The following is an 18,935-nucleotide window of genomic DNA, read 5'->3' on the forward strand; positions in this document are numbered from 1 at the left end:
TTTGGGAGGCAAAGACATCTTCTTCAAAAATGGACTTTTTGAGTGTCATTGCATATATTAAAACTTGCCTTATGATAAAAAAGGGACCTTTTTGGCTCACTTGCATATTTTAAGTTATATCTCACTTTTTAGATGCAAAGACATGAAAAGTTCACTTTTGATGTAATTACATCAAAAAGGTCCACTTACATGATAAACTTTTGATGTAATGACATCAAAAAGGTACTTTTGATAACAAGTTGAACTTTATATGCAAAGACAAGTAAAATGTCCACTTTTAATGGATTTTACATGTAACTGCATATAAAAGGTTTACTTTTAATAACTTAAAACCATTTATTCAATTTAATTTCATAGAAATGTCACTAAATGAGACAAACAATATTAAAGTATCATATTAAAAATACAATACATAAATATCATTTAAATGAGCATTTGATTTAAAAATAAAAAATTAAACTGAAACTATATAGTTATATAGTTACTTTAAGTGAAAAATTAAAAACTAACTCAACTTAAAATTATAACATAAAGTGCACTATAGTCACTTTAAGTTAAAAATTTAAAGTTAAAGTAACTTAAAAACATAACAAAAAGTGAATATAAGTTATATTTATCAAAAAGTGAGTCAAATTGAAAATATAACATCATATTTTTAATTCGTGCTATTGCACCCAAAAGGTTCACTTTTGAAGCAGTAAAATGGGCATAACTCTTCACTGACAACTCTAATTGACTTCTAGGTTAGATAGAATCGAAGGGGAAAACGAAAGGCATGACATGAGCAAAACCAAAGGACTAAAAACCAACACACACAAACTCAAAAGGAAATAAAACGACGATGAAGACTTTAGAAATCAATCAAAGGTTTGACAGAAAGCAAAATGAAAAAGACTTGACAAAGGCCTTCAGTAAAAGGATTCATTATAATTTATATCAATTGGTACTAATTGGTTTATCAATACTAACCAATTAAATAACGAACTAAACTCAGAGAAATGCGAAACTAAGCTTGAAAAAGTTTCATGTTGTTACCATCATTTTGAGGTGACAAATTGCAAGACAACACTTGCAATGTACAAGAAACTCTTATATAATCAGCACCCAAATAAATTAATATCAATGGTAGAATCATCTAGAAATTGACTATAGGCACTGATGTCGGTAACAACTCATCAGAGTTCAATCTAATTGAAATACCAACTCTGTCAACATCTGAGTCCCTATCAAAATGACACTCACACCCAATTGCACTGTGGAGATGATTACGACCATAAGTACTCGAATTACTATCACCAACTCCAACCTGTGATAAATTGTCTTGGGTGTGTGGATATTGCAAATGGTCTAATTTGCAGCTATCGATCCCATCTGCAGAAGATGGAGCTAACCCATCCCATAATGGATGGTATGAAACTGGAGTCAACCCACACCGACGTGAAACCAAATTCTCTACCTGTGGATCAAACAAAAGGTGATGAGCACTCCTCACAGTGTAAAGCTGTAAAAAACTCCCAATCTCTTTCAAGGGCTCATTAGTATCAAACTAGCAATTAGAAGATGGCTCTAATCTTTGACACTGAACTACTAGTCGGGCAGGATCCTAGGCAATCCTCTCAAAAAACCCAACCTCAAAATCCTTGTGGGGAAGCATAGTAGATATAGTCCCTGCAATCTTTACCACCAACCTCTAAATGACATGAGAGCCTCGAATGAGAGTACGCTCTAACACTCTGTATGAATCCCCCCGCACATCTGAACTCTCCAAAAAATACTCCATGAAAGACTCTATGTAGTAAAAATTATGTGGAAGTGTCAACCTTCTCCCCCGCGATCCAAATCTGATCACTTTGGAAACGTAGCATTGCCAAATTTCCGATACTATCAGCCGTATGAGATGAAGAAATAGATTCACTTCCACCAGTAGGAAGAAAATCACCATGAGAGCTCGTCTTGTTGATGCTCTCACCTCCTCATACCTACTGCACCCATATCCTAGACAAATGTGACTGCTACATCATCACATCCCTCATCCTCAACCGTAGAAGCAAACTCACCACCAACCACCACGATGTGCAACTGAACTAGATCTGGGACTGGTGTGGATCGGACATGCTCCAACTCCACGGTCACCTCATCCAATCATGGTTGTGACTCCTAAAGAACCAACTGTGTACATTGAAGAGAGTCTACAGTCACCTCAAGCTCCTCAATGAGCTCAACCACCTCTTTCTCTTTCCCTAACAATGCATCATAGCAGATACTACCCCACTCCATAAGGTAATCCTTGTCAGCAACTAACTATGAGTCATTATGCTTCAATACCTTGATAGCCTCTTTAAGTGCATGAATCTCTGCTAGGGAAAGACTACTATCAGCGTGCTCATCTGACATAGAAGCACCCCAACCAGATGTAGCTAGCATCATAATGCTCAAGAGCTGAAGAAATGTTACTATCACTCACCTTCAGCTGACTAGTCACATGATGCCTCTGTAACCCTTGCTTCCTATGCAAGCTCTTTATCTCACTAATTGCACTCTAATAGAAAAATGAATCAAAACTACTCACCAGAATATTCACTCACTACATGTGTGCTACCATGCTCGCACATATCTACAATCGAGGAACAACTACCTAATACCTCAATGACACCTCCTTTGAAGAAGTAGAAGTCCTTGCTTTATCACACTCCTTACAAGACTCTACTTCCTCCTCAATAGAAAGTCCCTAAAAATCTTGATCCTGGAACCTGTCCAAAACCTCCACAAAGTCATCACCCAATATCTGACAAGGAATATCATACTTGTCTTCAGAGGTCCTAGGAAGTCCAAACCCCACCGTTCAAAGAGCTCCTGAGCATGAGAAGGATTCAGAGGCATGAAGTCTCTCTTTAGAGGTTTCCCAGCTCACTAACATGTATCGCATGCAACAACCCATTCCCTGGCGTCACTGTATACTGTTGGCCACCATAATCCTACTAGAAGTATCTTTCGTGCAGTTGTGTCCGGCCCCATGTGTCCTCTTGCCGGTCCTTCATGTGCTTCCTTCAGTACCCGTGGAATTTCTTCCTCCAGGACACAACACCTCAAGATTTGATCGGGTCCCATTTCATACAACAATCCATTAATCAGCTGAAATGTTCCGCTCCGTATCACCAACTTCCATCTTTCATTCGGTGGCATGGTATTTAGAAACTGTCCCGTTGACAAGTATTCGCCGATGCTTGTATACCACTCCGGTAGTGCAGCAATCTGAAACAACTGTGCATCAAGAAAGTCATCATTTACACCGTCTGCTGGTTCTTCTATTCTGATACGTGACAAATGATCCGCACTTACATGTTTCTTTCTTAGCCGTACAATGATCTTGAAGGTAAACTCCTGCAACAGGAGTAACCATCGGCTGATTTTTCCTTGAATGACTGGTTTGTTGATCATATACAACAGGGCCTGATGATCGACATAGAACACAAACGGAGTAGCCAGCAAGTAATGTTGGAATTTCTGCACAGCATAGACCATCCCCAATGCTTCCCATTCGGTTGTACTATAATTTTGTTCAACTTTTGATAGCAACCGACTGGTGAAGTAGATCGGGTGATCCAACCCGTGGCTTCCTGTTTGCGTGAGAGTTGCTCCGATCGCATAGTTCGATGCATCAACATGCACATGAAACTCCTTTTTCCAATCCGGGTATGCCAAAATAGGTGTTGTAGCCAGTCGTACCTTGAGTCCTTCAAATGCTTCATCCTGTTCCTTCTCCCATCAGAGCGATTCTGTCTTGCAAGTTAACCTATCCAACAGATATGCTATCTAGGCAAAAAGTTTGATGAAACGCCTGTAATACCCTATATGCCCGAGGAAAGATTTTACCTCTGTTACATTGGTGGACTGCTGCATCTCCAATATGACTCGCACTTTGTCCGGATCTGTCTTCAGTCCCTCCTTACAGACTATGTCTCCGAGTAACCTTCCGTGTGGAACCATAAATCTGCACTTCTTCAGGTTCAGGGCTAGACGCGCACGGCGGCACATTTCCATACATTCGCCTAATGCTGCCAGATGTTTGTCCTTCGCACTGAACACTGACCAATCATCCAAAAATGCCTCGAAGTTTCCAACGGACATCTTATCAAAAATGTGTAGTATGATCCTCTGAAATGTTGTAAGCGCATTGCACAAACCGAACGGCATCCGATTATAGGCATACACCCCATCTTCTACAACAAATGTCTTCAGTTTATCCTCCACTGTGATTGAAATCTGATTGTAGCCGGAAAAACCATCCATAAATGAATAGATCTCATGTCCTGCTACCTCCTCCAGGATGCTGTCCGTGAATGGGATTGGGAACAGATCCTTGATGGTGACTGCATTCAAGCATCGGAAATCGACACATATTTGGATCTGAATGGAGTCCTTCAGTGAAATCACTATCGGGGATACCCATTCACTGGTCTGCACTTTGAAAATAATGCCGGCCTCTAACATCTGATTGATTTCCTCTGTAACCCGTGCCACATAATTTTTGTTCATTCTGTAGGGCCTCTTCCGTACAGGCATTGCTCCTTCAATCAATTGAATGCGGTGCACACACAACTCCGGCGGTACACCTTCAGGTCCTTGTACGTCCATGAAAATACATCCTTATACTCTAAAAATATCTTGAATGCTGCTGCCTTTAGTATTGGGTCCCAGTTGTCTCCCACCAGTATGTTTTGTGGTTCTACTTTGTCTCCCAAATTCATGGTCTGCAACGCGACTTCATTGTATTTGATGGGTTCCCCCTCAGTCAACTTATGTGTCAGGGTCACATCGAGTGACGCAACTCCTTCCTTCATTTCAGTAAACTCCTTTGGAAATTCATCAGTACTGTGTTCTTCTATTGTCAGTACGTTGCAGGTTTGAAACAATTCATAATCCTCTATCTGCCAATGGTAGAGACCATTTACTGAATCCAAATCGTCATCTCCTTCCAGTCATAGAACTCCCTCCTGATCTAGTTCCATACTTTGCCCCTTGTCATCCTCTTCTCCTTCGGAATCTGACGATAGGGCTTCTTACCCGACCATCTGAGTGTGCAGATCGATGACATACTTCCGGCCTTTGCTTTCGAGTGATAAAGTATTTTTCTTCCAATCGTGCTTTACCTTTGCTTGTGTCAGCCATCCCCGACCCAGAATAGCATCGTACCCTTTCCGCCTTAGAGAAATAACCACAAAGTCTAACAGGAATGGTTGTGTTCCAATTGTCACGGGTTGCGCTGTGAGTATTCCCAATGGCTTGATTCCATGTTGATCAGCTATTTAGAGTTGGAAGGTAGGTGGCCATAATGTTGGTTGTCCCAACTTTTTCCAAGTATCCTCTGGTAGCACATTGACACCGAATCCTCCATCCATGATTGTGTCTGTTAGCACAGTCCCGAGAATGCCCATTTCAACAACCGCCGGGTAGCGTCCGGATGAAAGAGCTAACAGCATCGAGTCTTCTGCACTTGCGCCCCCTGTTTCTCTTTTTCTTGCTCTACTGGTTGCTTAGCAATCGGGACTATATTTGTGAGGGTTGTACGAAGTTGAGGCATAGTGAGCAACAGATCATTTATCTTGACGGGTATCTCAGCTTGCAATATTTGCCGTACAATGTTCTGCTCTGCGCAGTTTCGTACGGAGGTACTTGCCGTGTCCTTCAGGTGCGCCATTTCTATCTGCATTACTTTCTGGATCTCTGCTCGTGCTTCCTCCGATCTCTTCTTTTCCCCCGTCGGATCAGGGTATAGCCTTGCCTGAGTCCGAGTGATTGCCAGAACTTCTTCCTCGTCCATCCCGACAGTAATCAAATTTACTCTGGACTTTGGGCACTTAGCATCGTCATGATCGCCGGGTCCACACCATCGGCATAGCAACTTCGGTGTGTTTGCCATTGTGCACTCTCGGGCGAAGTGACCCCATAGATTGCATGCGCGGTATTGAACTATTGGCCGACCATTGGCATCATATTGAATTCGACTCCTTCCATCATTATCGTTGTTGCCGGTATTGTTATTGTTGTTGTTGTGCTGGTTGTTTCTGTATCCGCCCGATGTGGCACCTTCCGTACTGGTGTTCCCATTCCCTCTTGACGGGGATGCCTCCTGCGTGAGGAACACTTGCTGTGGTGTTCTTGATTTCAGGTTGAAAGGACATTCCTTTACTGAGTGCCCTAGAATCTGGCAAATCTCACAAAATTGATCTTTCGGGCATGATCCCTTCATATGGCCTTCTTTCTTACACTCTGTGCACCATAGTTCATTGCCCTTAGTCTCCTTGTTCATGTTTTTGAACTCCCTCATCATTTGAAGCATGTCCTTCTGAAGAGCATAGACTTTCTTGCTGCTGCCTTCATCGTCGCTGCTATCTTCTCCTGAAGGCTCATCGGCATCTGAATCGGACGAGCTGGTCTTCTTCTTCTTTTTTATCTTGTGGTCACTTTTGAGGTTCATTGCCCGATTGTACGCTTTAGTATATGTCGATGGTGGCACGATCTTCATTCTTTTCCGCAGCTTCAAGTGAAGGCCTTCAATGAACCATCTTTTCTGGAGCCCATCTGCCGGCTTATTCTCCATTTTACTAATTAAGTCCTTCAACCTCCTGGCGAAGACCCGTACTGTTTCATTCTTTTTTTGTTTGGTATTGAATATCTCTGCTACAATTTCATTATCGTCGCGCAGAAGTTGAAATTCTGCAATGAACTCCTTAATGTTATCCCAACTGTTTAACTTTTGTGGATCAGTATCAGTAAACCAATCAATCGCAACACCCCGTAGGGTAGCCGAAAATTGTCGGATCCATTCATTTGTATCTGTTATGCTATTTGCCCTCCAGATCATTTCACATGTTTTACAATGTCGACTGGGATCAGCTGCTTCATCACCATCAAATTTAGGCAACTTTTCCTTCGCACCTGCCATTATCACTGTATGTTGAGGGTTTTGTTGTGTACCTGCGATGTTTTGCACTCCCGCACTGTTTTGAGCACCCGTGCTGTTCTGAGCTCCCGTGCTGTTTTGAACACCTGCGCTATTCGGCACACCCGCGCTGTTCTGGACACTCGCATTATTTTGCACACCCGCGCTGTTCCGCACACCCGCACTGTTCCATACACCCGCGCTGTTTTCTACACCCGCGCTGTTTTCGGCTTCCGCGCTGTTTTCAACACTCGCACTGTTATCGGCTTTCATGCTATTTTCAACACCCGCGCTGTTTTTGACTTCCGCGCTGTTTTCAACACCTGTGCTGTTTTCGACTTTCGTGCTTTTGGTGAAGAAGAGGGTTTGTCAACCAAAGTTGTTCATTCCGGAAGTATATCTCGGACGAAGAGGTCACTCCACGCTCGTGCTCCTTTGGCACTTCGAGCTGTGCGAGTCGATCTCCTTCCGCCAGGATTCTCTTCCCGTGGCGTATGCAGGTTCAGAAACTCCTCCCTCGCTTCTTCCACCAAAATGAGCCACTGTCGAGTCTCCTTCAACAATCCTTCCGCGCTCTTGTTTTCATCGGCAATCTTCTGAAATCTCCTTCGACGCTCTGTCTGCTGAGCCAAAATTAAATTTTCCTGCGCAATGCGTATGTCATCCTTTTCATTCAACTTATTCTTATTCTTGTTCAACTAATTCGGCATTTAATTCATATTCACCTGCCTGCGTACCAGGTCCATCGGGCAATGGCGCCAAATGTTTACCGCATAGATTAATTAAGAAACGCACACAGTTATTGAACACGAACACGAACACGAACAACAGAACTCTTCTTATTATTTTTCGCATATGCCAGAACATTACATTATGCTTCCATGATAAGATTTGATGATTACAATGCTTTCCGAAGGGGTTATAAATACTTTCCGAAGAACTTTCTCGAAGGAGTTTGTCGGCCAGATACACTATGTCCGCTACAACTATTTACCCGTCGGCTACATACAACATGTCGCTACATAACAAAAATCTTTTCCGAAGGGACCCGTCGGCTGATACACAGTTTCTACCGACGACATGCAGGAGTGTTAGGACATTATGTGATCCTTGAAGGGAAATTTGCAAAAGGGACAAAATCAGCAGAAGCAATATGTTGATCAGCACAGAGTTGAGAGGTCATTTGAGGTGGGAGACATGGTGTACCTCATGTTACAGTCGTATAGACAGTCCTCTCTTAAGAGAAGTGGAGCAAAGAAATTGAAACCACACTACTATGGACCATTCAAAGTAATTAGAAGAGTGGGCGAGGTAGCTTATGAGTTGGAGTTGCCTGCAGACAGTAAAGTGCATAACGTGTTCCACGTGTCACGCCTTAAGAAGGCATTGGGGCACAATGTGGTGCCTTCAGTAGTATTGCCACCTCTTGATGATGAGGGGAAACTTATCTTGGTTCCTGAAGCTATACTTGACACCAGGGAGAGGGTGCTCCGCAGGAGGATTATCAGGGAGTATCCAGTGAAGTGGAGGAACCTACCTGTTGAAGATGCTACTTGGAAAAATGAGCAAATATTGCAGCATCCAGAGCTGAAATTGCTTGAGGACAAGCAATTTTGGAAAGGGTGGACTGTAATGTCCCCTTTCTAGCATTCATAGCATGATGTGTCGTTAGCCTATTTCCCCATGGTCCCATAGGCTAACTAGGACATCAAAGGGACTTAGAGGCCATTTGACCTAGACAGTTTCAGTTGCAGGTGTCTCTGAGGGGTTTTGAGGTAGTTTTGGGCATACTTCTATTTATAGTAAGTCATTCTGGACATCTTATGGCAGCAACATATCAATGGTAAATGTTTAAAATCGACAAAAAGATACATTTATTATTGATATGATTTATTTTGCATTAATAAAGTCATTTTATAAAGTTAAATTCAAATATTTAACTTTGTTAATGCTTAGACTACAGTTGGTGGAAAATATTTAAATGGAAGAGTCCCCTTTATTTTATAATACATTGGAGACATAAGTTACATAAGGGAGTTATGTTTTATCCGACATTGGCAAGATGAAGGCATGGGGTTTGTGAGAACAAAATAAAAGAGGTGGAAGAGCTTCCATTGAGGCATGCTTTGTTGATTGAAGAAATTACTTGTTTAGTTTGGAGATAATCTTCCTGGGGCTTTGAGGACGAAATGCCTCTCAGCTATCAATCTCCACGCTGTTGCAATATATAGTTTGGGGGTTTATTTGGTGCCTGCAAGTCAGAAACTAATATGCAAAGTGAATGGTGAACAGTGACAGCGGTACAGTGTCGAGCTACAGTGCCGAGCTACAGTGACAGGGCTACAGTGCCGAGCTACAGTAACACCTGGCACAGCAGCAGGGTATGGGCAGCTTTCTTGGGTGCAACATACAGTTCGGGTTTTTGTCTACAGTGCTTGTATTGCAATTCCAGGTTCTAAATCTATTGTATTTGCTAGATTATTGGCAAAGTTTGTAATAAGGGTTTGTATTTGTCAGTCATTGCTGTAACAGTTCATAGAAATCAATCATTTTCTACATTGCATATTTCAAATCTGAGTCTATCATATGTGACAAACATTAATGTTCAAATTCAAACCATAAGGTCTATTTACAGTGCATACTTATAGTAGTTTTTAGTGCCAAACAATTGCAAGTCTGAAAGTTGTCAGAATCTGGAAGTTTTAATTAGCAATTGTATTGAACACTTAAATATATTGGTACTCTTATTACATCAGTTTACTGTGGATTTGTTGCACAACAATTTCTTGAGTACGGAATTAAACTCTAACAGTACAAATCAGTTTGCTTGCCAAGTGTTTGACGGAATTTCCATAGTACATATTCAGTTTCATTTTCTTCAGTAGTACAGTTCAGATTACATGCCAAGTGTTTGACGAAATTCAATTGTACAAAGAATCAGTGTTTTAGTGATCCTATTAATAAGGGTCATTACAAATGCTCTTTTACTTAAGCTGAACTGGCTTATCTCTTAAAAGGTCTGAGATAGCACCGAAGACTTCATGACTTCTACAGATATTGACCTTTGTCTTACTTCTGTATATTGAGCTGACTTCCAAACTATCATCTATTGACTCGTGTTCTTCAATTGGTTTGTTTATCCTTTTACAGTTCTCTTTCTTTCCTAGGTATTTTCCATTTTCCACAATAATAAAAGGCTCCATACATTTAAATCATGATTATTGTCTCCACGATGCTCCATATTAATATTGTAGTTATTTATTGATTGTACTGAATTGATAGAGATAGCCTTCATGAAGCATGCATGTATCTTATAGGAGTATGATAGTGATACCTATTCGCGTCTTTGGTCAGTATTAAACTTGCACTGTCTATTCTTCTGCAATTTTGTTTCCCCTTGAGACTTCTCGAAATTGATGAATCATTTAAGATATCAGTTGTGCGATGTCAAGGATGGGTACATTACGTTACATCAAGCTCAAAGTTCAGGTTAATAATTCGTTTCAGACTCTCATGTTTTAGCTATACATAAGTTTAATATATATTGCCAAATGTCTCTAAACATAGCTTGTTATAATGTAATCCTAGTCCATCGTTCTATCTCTAAATTTATTTTTAGCCTCTCTTTATGTGAAGGTCTCAAGTCTTAGACTCTCTTTACATGAAGGTCTTACGTCTATAGGGTATTTCTTATCAGAGAAGGGATTGTTATAGACAATTGTAAAAGGATATAGCAAATTAAATTGTGACAGTATGCAATTTATTCCATGTTGGAAGAGCTCTTGGGCATACAGTTTAAACAGATAATGGAAGAAAACAAAAGGAAAAGAAAGAACATTTATGTTAAGAAGAAAATATATCAATTTGTAAGCTCACTTTTATCATTTATCATATCAAGATAAGCATATTAAATTGTACCAATGAAGGAAAAAGGGGAAGTTTTTTAAAATGGGAATAAAAATGAATGCAAAAAGGATTGAGGTTGAAAGACATACATCGTGCATATGGCCCCTCAAGTGTAATATTTATCCATTCACGTGGCCCAAATATTTCACTATCAGGAATTTTCCATTCAGCAAACTTCTTTTGTATTCGTCGAATCTCACTTTCATTGAATAAATACACTCTGTGAATCATAGGAGGGAAGAATTTTGTGTTCATCGACAATCTTGGACCTGGCTCCCAGAGATATGTGATTACGGAAAACTGATATAAATTCAAATTCAATCCAGATGCCATATACTCTTCAAATCTCTTGAGATAATGAGGGAAATGGGAAAAACTAGGACTCTTCAAACGTATTCCAACTTCAAAGGGGACCACACAGAAACAATCCATGTCTGGAATATACTCATAATATGGAGCTGAACAGGAGTCCAGAAAGCATTTAGTACTACTTTTGTTAATGCTTTTACCATTGTCTTCAATTCTCTTTTGAGTAGCACAGAGTTGGCTATTTTGGCTGCAAACAGGGTTACCCTGCAACCTGGAATTTCACCATATTGACAAAACCTCAGAAAATTGAAACAAATAAAACCAAAGCTTTAATATATAATCACTTTGACTCTTCAGTTGTCGACTAGAAATTAGTGTAATACACTAGAGTACTTAATAATCCGTTTTAATACAATGGATGTAATGTAGTGCTAAAATACATTTTGTGTTGTCTGCAATATCAATATATTGTGTCAAAATTCAGATAGATTTTTGTCATTTATAACATTCTCCACATTTGATTTTACTTTGTTAATGGAAATTGCACAAATAACTATGAATATATGGAAGAAACAAACCAATATGAATTCTAGGACTAATCAAATAAAGTAATTGATTTAACATATAAGAAAATGAATGTAAGACAAACAGAACATAAGTGATTAATAACTACAAAACATTGTTTTACCACATCGTGATATTTGGAATTGTTATGATTTTCGAAGCATTTACATGGGTAAGCTTATTGTTTCGGAAATCACTGCAATATGTACAATCAGAGTGATTAGTAATACAACATTTAACTTCCTAAATGTAAAGAAAACTGTTAACAAAAGAGAAATGTAGACATTGACCAAAGAAAATATCAGCAACTAAAATTGTCAGGTTTAGAAAAGAACTTGCATCAGTAAAACAATGAAATACAATTTATCTAAACAATGATAGCATCTCGTAGCAACATACAGAAACAAGGATGTATTAGACCCAAATGTTATATTGAACCCAATGCCATCTGGTACAGCACCACTGAGGTGATTGTTATCAAGTGATCTGCAGAAGGCAAAAGAAAGGTAAGCTAAATTCAAGTTTCAATTTAGTAATCAATGTCAACTAATTATCTTTCCAAAGAATTATCTCATATTTTGGTCTTCGCGGATTACTGTTCTTATTTACTTTCATTGAATGTACTGTATCTGCCTGTTTTTTTTTTCTTTTTGGTTGTAAGTTTGTAACGCATCAACATTTGATCTCCATGTTAAAGTGAACTGAAAACTTGTGCACTAAATGTTTAGTTTTTGTCTTCCTTCCCATCAACTATTGTCCATATTAGGCAACTGATTAGGACCTACTTCAACATGAGAGTTTTCACAACGTAAGGAATTCTTTGTACTTTATAATCTGTTAGTGGAACATTCTCATAAACAATTTTTAAAGAGTATTCATCAACGAGTCATGGTGCTTACAGCCTTTGAAGTTGAGGCAATGCTGCAAAGCTTTTGGGTATTGATCCATTAAGATTGTTGTACGATAGATCACTGTGACAGCAGATAATTCCATCGATTAATTATGGTAAGATTGTGATGCAAATAAGAGTTTCTAATAAATGTACAATGGAATTCTGGATCTATGATCCACAAGTCTTGATATATGTTTGGTAAAAAGTAAAGTTCAGATTTTATTATTAGGGTTCTTACATGGTAGTAATGTTCATTGAGAGAGAAGATGGTGGAATTTTGCCTGTCAGATTATTGTGGCTCAGATCTCTGCAAAATAAAGAGCCATCTAACTTCAAACCATCATGTCATATAAATCTTTGATTCACAAGGTACCAATCGAAGTTTCATAACTTAGACTATGCAACTGAATACATGAACCCAAAGAGATTCCAACTTCCAAACAAATTGAAAGCATATGATGAAATGCATCCAATGAAGATAATATTTGCATTGCCAAGGATGCTCCTGGTAACACTGCTGAACTTACAAAACCATCAAAGCAGGTATGGTACTAAAGTCTGGAATAGTTCCCAGCAAGTTGCAATTCCTTAGACTCCTGTATCACAAAGCACCACAAAAAAATAAGCCTATTGATAATCTTAATCACTAAATAACCAACATAGTTACCAATTGATAATTTACATAAGAAATTCTCAATAGGTAAGAAAATTTCAATAATATAAACAACATTGATGCAATCATTTCAATAAAAATGAGAAAGATATATGGTTTAGTCACTTTAAACTAAATTTATATGATGTTTAGACATTTGTAAAGTCTCTGAATATATTTTTTGGAGTTGTTAAGATTTGTTCGACAAAATGCCAATGATCTGATTTTTTTTGTATTGTTTTGAGTTATCCTCTCCCAGGCTTCTGAGATGGGGATAGTGTGATGTGTTTCCAGTATGGGTGTACTTTTTGGTCAGTTTTTAGGGGATAGAAGAGATTGGCTAATAAAAGAATTATGAAATTTATAAAATATAAGGAATTTTAAATATTCATACAATAACATTGATGTAGCATTCTTCATAGATATTATAGAACCTTTGTGAGCATGAGTAATTGAATAGGAATTCTGATGTTCTTATACAGAAATATTAGCTTGACTTAATATAAAAATTGTATACTCAAATGATGGATTTAGCAATAAAATTTTTCCTAATTGTTAAGACTGCATGTTTTGTTGTCAAACTCATTAACAAAGAGGAAAGGTTAAAGTAAAAAGATAACTGATTGTGTACCAGTTTGACCTAAGATGGGATATTATTATGAGTTGTTAACTTGTTTGTGCACATACATTTTTGCATTATGAAAATGGCATTTCCTACCAACTATGACTTAATTCATATTTGGCAATTTAATAAATATACCATCCAACTTTGTCCATGGTAGTCCTTGTATACTAAATAAGTAGTTTGGTGTATGAAGTTTCTTTATTGATTGTGAAGATGTAGAGATTTGCAATAGGGGATAAGTATTTTGCAAATTTTGTGATTATGACTTATTATTGGTCTATTGGATAGACTTATAATTTGATGGGGGTTTAAGGGCATTGTCCCTGATGGTGTAGAGAGGCAGGGCCCCCAACAAGGTTGAGGGACAATGCTCCTCATGATGCCTTAAGGAAGAAGCCTAGTGTAATGGACACCACTGGATCTGAATTGGGTAGTTCAGAATTTTAGGATAAAGTCTGATTTTTTTTTCTTTTTGGGGTTTTCTGATTTTTCTGATTTTTGTGTTTTTTATAGTAATTTGCAGAGTGCTTGTAAAGAACAATGTTGAAATAGCTAACTTCTGAAATTTAACTTAATGCAAAGACAAGAACTAAATCATGAACAAATCTGATTTTTATTTATTTATAAATTCTGATCTAACCGTACCAGGCTTGATCGGTGCACAGATCTGACTTCTTGGACTGCGCAAGGGATGGTATTTTGTCTATATTCCCTGATTTATCCTACTCCAAAGCCAAGATGCTGATGCAGAGGTAACAACTCAGAATTTATTGATGTTGGCTTGCTGCTGCGGAAAGCCCACCAGTTGAGGAGGGTTTGGAGTTCCAGAATTGGACTGTAAGGCTACATATCTGATTGTTTCCTTGCAGAAGCTCCTGGAATAATTTCTGCAGTCTGTTGAACACTTGAAATATCCAAATTGCTGAGTTCTGTGCACTAATTTCACTGCTTCCTTGCTTGACGTCCGAGATGGGAAATATTGGATGAAGTCTCAAATAGTATGAGTGGGCCTGGATATACAAAAATTATTAAGTCTCCCCTTTTAAGCACCAATCTGTCTTTTCATGAACAATCTTTGACCTTTTCGAGCTGATTTGGTAAATATTCTCCAATTCTGATGCCAATTTGAAACCAATGTTTAACAATGCTATATCTTGTAGCTTGTGGAGTTGGGGCTATGTCCAACTTTGACTTTCCTCTACAAGTTTTCATTCCTGGAAGATCAATTGCTGCAGAAATCCTTCACAGAGCTCCTCCATTATCGTCGGTAAAATTCTGTATCCGCCGATGGGTCCCTTCGAGAAGGTTCTTTCTATGTAGCCGACGGGCCCTTCGGTAATTGTCATGTAGCCGATGGACCCCTTCGGGAAGGTTCTTCGGAAAGTATTTATACACCCTTCGGGATCATTGTAATCATCATCAAAAGTATAATGTAATGTCTTGGCATATGTGAATAAACAAGGAGTTCTACTGTTCTTATCTATTGTCTGTGTGCATTAATCTATTTACCCATGCACTAAACATTTGGCGCCGTTATGTTTACCGTACTGGGGTAAATGAATCAATGCATACAGACAATAGATAAGGCCAGCAGAACTCCTTGTATTATTCGCTCATGCCAAAGATATTACATTATGTGTATGATGATTACAATGATCCTGGAGGGTGTATATATACTTCATGCAGAACCTTCCCGAAGGGCCGTCGGCTACATAACAAAAACCTTCCCAAAGGGACCCGTCAACAGATACACAATTTCTACCGACAACATCATCCCCTCCAAAAGAAAAAAGTTGTCTCGGGACAACAATTACAAAATATCCAAGACAGATTAACAAAACAAAGTACATTAACTGACTACTACAAAAAAATAGATTTTTTTTTGTCACACCACTTTCACATTTGTTTTGTGCCTATGCCAAACTGATCTCCAAAACACACTGTCTCCTTAGTCAAGCTGACCTTGATAGCCACCCGTGCCACTTTCTCTGTTTCCAACTCCTAGGTACCCTGAGCAAAGTGTCATTGAACTGCCTTCAATTGGATGATCAGCTCCTCCCGAGCTTTCTATGCATCCATCAAGACAGCTTCACATCCAACACCTACTCCAAATGCCTCAAAGCGTATCACCCTTCTCGAAAGGCTTGCTCCATTGATCTTTCCACCTCTAGCACACTATGCCAGCAACAGCTCCAGGTCTCATCAACTGGTCACACTTCCCACGACTGATAACCGCAGCGACTGGGGGTCTAGGGGGCAACTCCTTTCTTATACACCGTACTATGCCATGCAAAAGTGCTACTCTATGCCGTACGATCCTTTGGTGGACTGTAACTTATTTTCCCTTATGCCGTACAAGAACAATAGAAGTGCAAGAAGGCGTACAGGCAATGAGAAAAAACTGTACTGGTCACACGAATCAGAATACAATGAAACACAATTTTGGAGTGGCTGAATAAATCCTTGAGTTATTATGCTGCCACAGCAACCAGTGAGATTGAAATCTGTACGGTGCATCCAGAGATATACTTTTTGTGTTGCTACTAAGTGCAAGGTCTGCTGATTTGAGAAGAAGCCGCATCAATTATCATTCCCCAAGATTGCCATACAACCCATCAGCTATTCCTTTCAAAAAATCGCCGTACGGATGCAAGAAAAGGAAGTCGTACAATGTTGTGTTAAAGTCCGTACGGTGACAAGAGTAAAAATGTCGTACTTGAATTGGATGTTGTACCAATAGCCGTACGGTGATAACTTGAATATTTAACCCTTATGAGAGCTCTACTCAATCTGTAAGGAGTTAAACAGAAGATTGAACCCCAAATCCGTACTGAAGCAAACCAAATCCAAAATCCGTATGGTGGCATCAGAAAGCTTAATCTCCCAATTCATACTGTACCAAACAGGGAAGCCAATTCAAAAATCCGTATGCCTAGAGAACTTTATTTTTTCTAAATCCGTACGCCAACATTTATCCTTCAAATCTGTACAACCTGTATTCTTCAATTCTATACGGTAACCTTTATTCTTCAATTCCGTATAGCAACCTGTATTCTTCAATTCCATACGGCAATTGGGAACATGAACTTCTAAATCCGTATGGGGTTGCGGGTGCTAAGACTGTACGGTTAATGGGTCCACCTGCTAAGACTATACGGTGTCTTCTAGGACACCTTAACTTACCGTATGGCAACTTCATTTTCAATCAATTTTTTTTTTTTTTAATTTATTTAATTTTTTATTTATTTTTCAATAAATTGCAAAAAATCAATTCTGCTTCCAAGTTCCATCATCCTCTGATGACGAGGCAGTCGTTTTGGCATGGTACATTTTTAGCTTCGAACCATTGACTGCCTCTGGTATTTCTTGTCCGCCTAAAGTCCATAATTTTATTGCTCCATTGAGATTGTCACAGCCACTCCCTTATTATTTCCACGCCCTGCTTTATCCACCACTTCTTGTATGGTCCCAGCGGGTCTACACATGGCTCATATACTAGGGTTTGGACAGACACGGTGGTCGATAGTGATGACTGTAGCACCTCAAGAGGCGGCTACAGTAGCAACACCTTGGTAGCATGGGGTAAGGCCTTCCCCAATCCGACCAGCAGTTGGAATTGCCGTGGGGTTTGCACGAGTGGCAACACCTATCAACCGAGAGAGTATGCCAGCTCCTGTTGTAGCACTTCCGATAGCAAAAACCATTGCACCTACGGAAACACAACCAACAATAGCATCTAGCGCACCTACAGTAGAGAACATATCAGAGGCGAGAGAAGAGACTTCCATGGAGATACCCGACTTACCAGTACCAGAGATAGCAGAGAGCCAGAGTACATTAGGTGTACACTTAGATGTAGTTGGGTCGGATGCCCTAGTTACAATGGATGCAACACTTTTGGCATCACTCAAGCGTTACAGGGAGACTAGAGTGCAAAGGTTGAGTACTTACTTGAGTACGCAGTTCCATTGTACTCCAGTTCCTTGGATGGCCAGCATATAGACACCTACGCGGGATGAAATTCCGGAGGGAAGTACTCAGCATGAACAGGTAGCGGAGCCAATTCAGGATGCAGGACCGTCGCATAGTGTTGTTGAGCGTATGGCGGAAGCAGTAGAGACGGCTATGGGTGTGCAGTAGGAACATTCAGTAGCGCAGGAGACAGGGATGAGAGAAGCATTTCTTGTTGATGTAGCAGCTCTAGCGTCTCTAACATCTTGGGCTCGCCAAGTGTTAGCTTCGATGGAGACTCAGGCACTGGACTCAGTCATGAAGGAGCTTGAGAGGGTTATATCTTTTATGAGATTGGGATGCCCAGCAGCCTTTACTGTTTTCTTTGAGGAGTGGGGGTGGCTAGATGTGGAGACTGTAGAGATGCACGGGGATTGGGCTACGACGAGGGATCCTGATATGGAGAGCCGAGTAGAGGCCTTGATTCATGAGGTGGTGAAGATATACAAGGAGGCGTATTACACTCTTCGGAAGAGTCAGGTGGATCAAGTAGCAGCTGAAAGAGTTCAGGAGGAGTCAGCTGCCAGGTTAGCTTCAGATAGGGCAGCTTGGGAATTTGAGACGGCGGCCTGGAACTCCGAGAGGGCAGCCCTGTTGGACAGACAAAGTCAGCTAGAGAAGTTAGCAACAAAAAGGGAGTAGTTGGTAGCTGAAAAGGAGCAAGTGGTAGTAGCAAAGGAAAAAGAATTATAGGAAATTGTAGACATGATGCAATCAGCTCTAGAGCTTCAAATGGAGGCAAAAGAAAAACTAAAGGTTAAGAAAGAACAAGTCTACAAGCTGCAGGCGGAGCTAAACGAGTTGAGAGCACGGATCACTACGCCAAGGACCCATCCTATTGTTTAGTATTTATGTATTGATGTACTTGGATTATTTGTTATTTTGAGTTTTGTTGTATTGTCTTCTAGAGACGACTTTTCTTTTTTGGGGGGGATGATGTTGTCGATAAAATTGTGTATCAACTAACGGTTTCCTTTGAGAAGGTTTTTTCTATGTAGCTGACAGGCCCTTCGGTAATTGTCATGTAGCCAAC

At 39.8% G+C, this 18,935-nt stretch overlaps 1 protein-coding gene across 9 annotated transcripts in view; it reads right to left on the reverse strand.

Moving 5' to 3' along the window:
• The window catches only part of LOC149556577 (putative LRR receptor-like serine/threonine-protein kinase At1g06840), a 345,044-nt gene that overhangs the window by 75,716 nt on the left and 250,393 nt on the right, over positions 1-18,935 (reverse strand). For all 9 annotated transcript variants that reach the window (XM_089830949.1, XM_089830951.1, XM_089830947.1 and 6 more), the window contains 6 exons: positions 13,142-13,210; positions 12,853-12,921; positions 12,622-12,693; positions 12,122-12,208; positions 11,847-11,918; positions 10,939-11,429 (listed from right to left, as the gene is read on the reverse strand). In XM_089830949.1, the coding sequence (XP_089687075.1) occupies positions 10,939-11,429; positions 11,847-11,918; positions 12,122-12,208; positions 12,622-12,693; positions 12,853-12,921; positions 13,142-13,210 (860 nt within the window). The remainder of the gene's footprint in view (positions 1-10,938; positions 11,430-11,846; positions 11,919-12,121; positions 12,209-12,621; positions 12,694-12,852; positions 12,922-13,141; positions 13,211-18,935) is intronic.

Source organism: Cupressus sempervirens, chromosome 5 (assembly GCF_028749045.1).
Source record: "Cupressus sempervirens isolate cs-2001-9-10 chromosome 5, ASM2874904v1, whole genome shotgun sequence".
NCBI lineage: Eukaryota > Viridiplantae > Streptophyta > Pinopsida > Cupressales > Cupressaceae > Cupressus > Cupressus sempervirens.